Source organism: Balearica regulorum, chromosome 12, assembly GCF_011004875.1.
Source record: "Balearica regulorum gibbericeps isolate bBalReg1 chromosome 12, bBalReg1.pri, whole genome shotgun sequence".
NCBI classification, from domain to species: domain Eukaryota; kingdom Metazoa; phylum Chordata; class Aves; order Gruiformes; family Gruidae; genus Balearica; species Balearica regulorum.
Genome location: NC_046195.1, coordinates 10,491,354 through 10,498,861, shown reverse-complemented (window position 1 = coordinate 10,498,861; position 7,508 = coordinate 10,491,354). Strand labels below are relative to the sequence as shown.

At 41.4% G+C, this 7,508-nt stretch overlaps 1 protein-coding gene across 1 annotated transcript in view; it reads right to left on the bottom strand.

Moving 5' to 3' along the window:
* Window positions 1-2,248: 2,248 nt before the first annotated feature.
* LOC104639094 (tropomodulin-2) overlaps window positions 2,249-7,508 on the bottom strand; it is a 35,214-nt gene continuing 29,954 nt past the window's right edge. The window contains exon 10 of the mRNA XM_075764441.1: window positions 2,249-5,779. Within this exon, the coding sequence (XP_075620556.1) occupies window positions 5,745-5,779 (35 nt within the window). The 3' untranslated portion in view covers window positions 2,249-5,744. The remainder of the gene's footprint in view (window positions 5,780-7,508) is intronic.

Below are 7,508 nucleotides of genomic sequence, written 5' to 3'. Positions count from 1 at the left end.
CAGGGAGACTGACCCAGCATTCCTTGTAGAAAATGAAGCACCTGGGGCTTGCACTGCTGTTGCTCAGGCTTGGGAAAGGAGTGAACAGATTGGAATAGCAAAGACATGAAGATGCATGCTCAGAGACTCTAAGAATAGTATCAGTCCTTTTTTTTTGTAAATGAGTTATTTTTCAACTGTTTGTAAATGAAATCTTCATTCTGCAAAGAAGCAGGTGCAAGGGAAGAAGCTGATACCTAAAACAAAGGTTCAGAATGAGAAGGTGGGATACGGTGTCTGTGTTCCTTGGCATGTGTTGCATTCATAGTCAAAATCCCAAGGGACTTCAACACAACCCCTGTAAAGAAAGGGATGCAGGACCAAAACCAGTCTTTTTGCAAAAGCTATGAAGTATGTAGAAATAAAATCCTATCTTGGAGATAGGAAATGGGGTGTATGACCCCGTAAGCTTCTCTGTGGCTGTATTCTCTGATTCCCTTACAACTGAGGATCTCAGAATTGCACTGCGTAGTTCCCGTGAGTGCTCCTGCTGATGTTGGGCCCTGCAAGTCCCAGCAGAACCATGTCCTGGGACACAGATACCTCTTCTTCTTTCACTATGAGATTTCCTTATTTTCCTAAAGCCTCATTCATTTTTTGGCATGCAACAGAGGAAAAGCAGAAAGATACTGTGAGATTTCAGAGTATTGACGTAAGTAAAGGCAGTTTTTATATGGGTAGGGAAGATGTTTTGTTTCTCTGTGGGCAAACGGAACCTCCCTGGGATTGCAGAGAGCATGTTGTTTGTTGGGAGATGTTCTGAGGGTTTTTCAACTGTCTTTATGCAGGTATAATTATGTGTGTTTTGCAGTGTGTTTTAACATGCAGCATAGGTTCTAAGGGTCAGCTTAACAATTCATTAACTTTGTAGAGTGTCTAAAGGCATAGACTGTGTGCTTGATTCCCTTGAAGCTTAGAGCTGCGTATACCCTGGAAGAAATCAGTGTATGTTCTTTGTGTCAAATTCTAATGAGGTGCCATATGGAAAATTACGGAGACACTGTGTGGAGAAGAGAGGGCAGGAAACAAGTGCCTCTCCACATGATGCGCATGGAAAGCCCACTTTGCAGGCTTTCTGAGTAGAAGCTATCTGAAGGAGGGATAACTTGATATAGTGGTTCTCCTATTTTTTTGATGCAAAATCCTGATCAGAGAATAGTGATTTTATGCATACAACTTCACACAGTTGAATTGGATTCTAAATTTTGCAAAACAGTGAAATCTCTCTTCCCTGAGTTAGTGATAAAGGGAACATAAAATCTAGTCTCTGCAGCTCCAATGGCAGCAACCTTTTATAAATTGACTCATTTTTTACTTAAAAGAACAACAGCCTTCAGAGATCTATTTGCTTTGTCACATAATTTCAGAGCTGTAAAAATTGAAACCGGAGCTAAAGAAAATATTAAGCATTGTAGAATGAGTTCTGCTTTTCTGTTGTCTTTATTTTTTACTCTGCACTTATTTTTAGAGCCATGACACATATTTAAAAAAAAAAAAAAAAAAAAAGAATGCTAGTAATACAATCTAGTCTTGGGATATGGGGCATAATTTTCAAAAGCATGTAAGTTCCCAAAAAGGGGGTTGGGCACCTGGGCCAGATTCTCATGGTATGTAGCTGTCTAAGGACAGGAACCACTGTCTTGTATATCTAACCTTACATTGCAGCTGGTGAGAGCTGGTAGCTGGTCACGCCTGAAAATCCCAGGGGTTTTCATGTGCAGATTTAGATACATCACAGAAATCTGATCCAAAGTATTTCAGATAGTGACACATTTTGAACATGGGAATTTTTAACTTCCCATTTATTTCCTTTAGAGAGATGTGCATTTCTCTATTTCTTGCTGCACCTTCCTCTGAGAATCTGAGTTGCACAAGCATTCACTGAGTTGGGAGGCAGGAAAGTATTGGGTTGATGCCAGAGTTGTGCAAGCCGAGGCATGAACAGGTATGATGAACTTGCTTTAAATCTGGGAGGTCTGTTATACCTGGGAGGAGAATCCAGGCTTCTCTGCTCCCAGTCCTGGTTCTGAGCACCCAGCCATCATTTGCAGAGCTCCAGCCCAGTGCGTGTAATGGGAGGGGAAGAGATAATCCAGAGGAGTGAAAACTGCAAGAGCCACAGTGGAGAAAGCTGCTTAATCTGATGTCAGAGCATCAAGGGGGAGGCTTGATTCAATGCATAAAGCCACAAGAAATTGCAAAAGCCAAATCCTTTATGAAGATTTATTTAGAAAAAACACAATGCTGGGGAGTCACTGGTACATAGCATGGCAATTCCCTTCCTCTTGAGTAATATGCACCACACTGTGCGCATGCAATTACTTTTGTTCCAGAGATAACATCTTCATCTAGTTATACATGTACACATATGGTCCTTAGTGCACGCTACAATTCACATATATGTTAGGACATGCACAAAGTTGAGCTTTTCCATGAAAAAACTGTATAAAAAATACAAACCAAACCGAAGCTGTCAACATGAGAAGCAATGTGCAAAAATTGACAAAGTTACTCCTGAATGTTTGCTTAAGAAAGTCTTCTGTCCCTGTTCCCCATTCAGCATTGCATATGCCAGGTGTTGTTTGAAAGTAGAATTTAAAATAACTAGTCACATCCTGACCCCCTTTCACGTTGGTTGCAGAGACTTTAATCAGCTAAATAATCCTATATTGATATGAAAAATCTGCCTCCAAGCATCACCATTGTGTGCCATTGTTGTATTGAACAGATCCTTGTATTGTTGCAGTGTTTGGCTTGTGATGCTCAAGGCCAGGTGACAACCAAGCCCTTGTGTGGAGCACACAGAGAAGGCAGGACAGAGATGTCCCTGGTCACCGAGCCCCCCGGCAGGGGCTGGAAGCAGCTGCCTGGAGAAAATGGCTGGGGCTTAGGAGTTCTCCTCAGGCATGCTGCAAGGAGCCAGACCTCCCAGGTCCCTGCCACGGGCTGTGCGGCTCCAGGCACTGTCTGCTAGTGCGTGGTGGGGCTGGTGTTTGAGATGACACTCTGGGTGCCTGAGGAATCCTCCCTTCAGAGGAAAGGTGCCTGTGCAAAGAGCGTGGCAGGCACAGGGACAGAGAGCCCACGGCGCATTCCCCAGCCAGGTCCCCTGGTCCATGATGCAAACTGTAGCTGACATGAATGGAGCCACCTGACTGTATAATCACTTGTGTGGCGCTGAGCAAAGCTGTACAGCATGACATGCTGCAGACATCACGAAGCAGCCAGACCAATCCATCCTTGTAAAACTGCTGCATGCAAATACCAACACCTTAAATGGCAATTAAGACTAGAAATGGATTGCACTTGTTTCCCTTAAACTTATATGCGTACCAGCCTTTAAAAAAAAGTAACCAATAAAAAAAAAAATCTTTAAAATACATTAAAAAAAAAAAAAAGATTGATGGTTGGGATTCCCTTGGTTGGATCAAAGGAAAAGAAGAAAATAGGGGCAGTGTGATTCTAACCACTGAAGTTTCAGTAACCATAATCTTCTGGTTTTGGGGATGGGGATTCTTCCTACCCATGAGACTAGATGCTGCAAAGCCCAGTATCCCCCTGGTAATCCACATGTTTTTTAAAGACTGTTTATTTAAGCCCATGCAGAGTTATGACTGTTATAGAACTTGTCAATTTTTTTAATGGGATATCAAAGTTTTTCACAGTAAATCCTGCATGGATCTAGGGAAAAATCTCAGCAAGGCTCCCCTGTGTGTTATGTTTTTTACTTGCAAAGCAAAGGTTTCAGTCTTATTTTGAGGAAGGGAGGGAGAGATGGAAATTGTGAAGACTGAGAGCTCTCTAGGGAAGTAAGCCTGGATACTACACTTTAGATCCCATCTCAGCAGACTACTTTAGCAAACTATTTTAAGTGGGATTTAAGTGTATGTTATTCAGTTTGGACCCCAGTATGAAGACCAGTATCCAAAAGGAAGAGTGTTGCCTTGGACCTACTAATTTCCTTTGTAAAAGGCACAGAGGGAGGGTTCATCCAGTTAGCTTGCACTCCAGCTCTGGTCACGAAAACATCACTCAGGGAAGTATGTCAGACATGTACCGGCTGCTCTGGGGGCTCCCCAGTTTCTAATCCCTGGATGCCCAGCTGCACAGTGGGTCACAGCTCTCCCCCGGGTCAGGAGCATGCTGCAGTGACCATGACCTCCAGCATTGTCCCATCACCTGGGTGAAGGAAGCAGCGCTTCATCCCTGTTGTGCTGAAGGAGCTCTTGGAGGAGAGGCTGGTGTTTCCCAGGTAGCAGTGTTTGCCCCAGGTGTGTTTCTGCAGCTTTCTGAAAGCATTGGTATGCGTGACACACCTAACCTGAGTCTCCCTGAGCTCTCACAGCATGTGTGTGTGCAACCAAAATGAACCTCTGGCTGTTAGAGACAACTGTTGGCAATGATAAAACAGTGGTAGAGAATAGTTTTAGACTGTAATATACACAAAATGAAACCTCAGACCGAATTCTTACTAAAACTTTGGTGCTGTTGAGCATTGGGGTTAGCTGCTTCTTCACAAGTGTTTTCCACTGGGTTAAGATTATGTCCAGTGTCTGAGTTAAGGCCCTGATTTAGCAAAGCTTTTGTGCATATGCTTAAATCTGCCCTTATTCAGCTAAGCACTGACACAAATATCTAAGTGCCTTGTGACACAGGGACAAACCTGAACTGGAGCTTTTAAATGTGAATTATGTAGTTGTCACAACTACTCTTTTAATATGTTTTCCTGGTAGCACAGCTGCTCTCCTGGATTAACTATTTAATTAATCTTTATCTAAAAGGTCCTGAGAACAGTTCTATAATACTACCAAATGTACATAAATACCAGAACTAAAAAGTCAAACACATGGCTCAAAGCAAAACAAATATTGCTCAGAATACTTGTTTAGATTAATAGCTGTAAACTGTGCATTCTAGTAGCAAATCAAAACCTGTTGGCCTAGGAAAAAATCCAAAACATTCAGTCTATAGGATTGGCAGCACTAACATTACAAGGTGGAGTAAGGATAACAAATATCAGTGTAGCATTGCGAAACAATCCACCTAAGCTTATGTAAACAAATAGGCTTTGACAATGTTTATATGTCTAGGCGTGATCCTGCACTTGGACCTGGATGGGTGGAGACCCAAGAAGGTAGAAGGGCGCTGTTCCAGTGTGGGTCCAGGTGCCCAGACCCCACTGCAGGACAGAGGCTCAAAGGTGTGATCCTGCAAACCTCTACTGGCATTACTAGTTCTACTCCTGGGAGCATCCCGGTGCAGGATTCAGTTCGGCAGGACTATAAGTAAGGATTACTCACATAAGGCATTGCAGAACTTGGCCCTAATATTTCTATTTTCAGCAGAGAATCCCTTATCCATACACAAGATCATATTTTAAGATCTCAAAAAGTCTGTAAAATAAGGGTAGGAGTCACTATATGTTATGCTCAGTAACACACTTAAGATTCTGCATATTGACCTCAGATATTGCAAAACATTTTTTTCATTAAAATCAAACCAACTATGAAACTTTCTCATAAAAATTAAATTAACTGCGAAAGTTAAAAATGAACAGGCTATGTTTTCAAGGTTAAAAGGAGACATTAACAGAAATGAGCAACTCCCATTGTAATGGTTTTCCAGTGCATTCCCTTCTGACCAGTGAACACTCTGAGACTGCGGTTGTTGGCTTCCAATCTTGCCTCACATCCTCTGTGGTGTGGCTACTGCCGCTCTCCTTCCACCCGCTTTTTACGAACTAGACCAATAAAATAAGAGAAGAGCAGTCGTTATTGCTTTCCTGAGAGCCTAAGGACTTTTCTCACTGACACACTCCCTTCCCAGTAACATGAATAGGAGGGAAGGAGCTTCTAAGAAATACTCAGCTGGATTATGTCCATAAATGCTGTATTAACACATTTTAATGCTAAATAAAACCATTCTATCAAAACTGTACTTTTCTGTATCACAGACTGTAGAATTTCACCAAGTATTCACATCAATACATTTTCTATAAAAATCAGATTCTGAGCTAAAGGTTTTAGATGATGAAGAAATCACCCTTTCAGTGCTTCCTCCCAATGGTTCCATTTAGATTTTTGTTACAGTTTTATTGTTCTTTTAAAAGGCACTGTGTTCCAGCTAAGTTGACACTGGTCTGCTCTAGTCTGCATGGCAGTGCTCTGCATTATTTAAACATTATGCATCAAAAATTAGTAACTCTTGTAATTGCACAAGTGTATACTATAGATAAGCAATAATCATACCCTTTTAGAAAATAATTTGAAGCACTCTTAAGTAGTGATATCAGTGAGTATTGGCAACAAGGAAAACATTACATTGGACCTTAAATTTGCTGTTTAAACGTCACATGGTCCAATTGCGTCAACCATCTGGTAGTATATTAATTAACTCTGGATTCTCGCTAGAAACCAAGTAGGTTGAAGTTGCCACTTAGCAAAGCAGAGAGTGATGAGCTTTGTGTTATGGGCAGGATTATTTTGACAAGCAGCCCCATGTGAATTTTTACAGCACTTAGGATACGTTACAGCTGGTATAGAGTAGGCTTAGTTGGGCAGCATTTGCTACTCCATACTCTAATAAAAATGTATTGACTCTTCTCGGTCTTGGCCAGAGAGGATTACTGAGGTTCTTCTGTTTGTGTGATACAAAACTTGGGGTTGCATCAAACTCTCATGTCCTGTTTCTGATATTGAACTGCTGAAGTACAGAACAAAAGCAGTAAAACTGGATGGATGAATGAATGCTTTTTACTACAGAAAGTCAATAAAAACAGTATGTTACTATCAGGGGGGTTTACTTCTTAGTGCTTTCTTGGCAAACAGACTGCATTATTCCAAAGCCTACAGTGTAGCATCAGTCATTTGTGTCTGCTTTCAGTGTTTTGTTGCTTCCTTTATTTTATTGAATTCTGTCCTACTAAATCTTGAACAAAACCATGCAATATAAAAGCAGGGAAATGAAGATTAGGTGCAGGACATACGTCTAATGGCAACTGGTTTAAACAGTGGAAAAAAAGCGGTCTTTCTCTCTTTGTTGGTGGGATGTTTCCAATACCATTCTGGGACACTAACAGGTTCAGAACCAATAGTATATCACTGGAATGCTTAGGTACTGCTAAAAATTAAAACTGGAAAAAAAAAGCATGCGTGAAAGAAATAGGTTCTAGCTGAACTTTTATCTTAGTTCTCACAGAGAGAAACCCAAGCTGAAGCCAGCAAAGGCATCGTGGTTTGACACCCCTCTTTGAAGCAGAATTGATTAAAAAACATAGTTAATTTTTTTTCCCTTCTTGCTGTAAACTACTGCCTAATCATCTTCTTGTTCTGTGTATTGAGTGCAGAGCATGTCACACTCAGGTAAAACTTGCAAAGCTTTGTCTTTGCCTGTACTTGGTCACACAGGCAGGAAAGTCTTTTTCTGTTCCCTTGGTCGGGCGGGCTTGGTCTGTCATGGGTAGGGCAAAG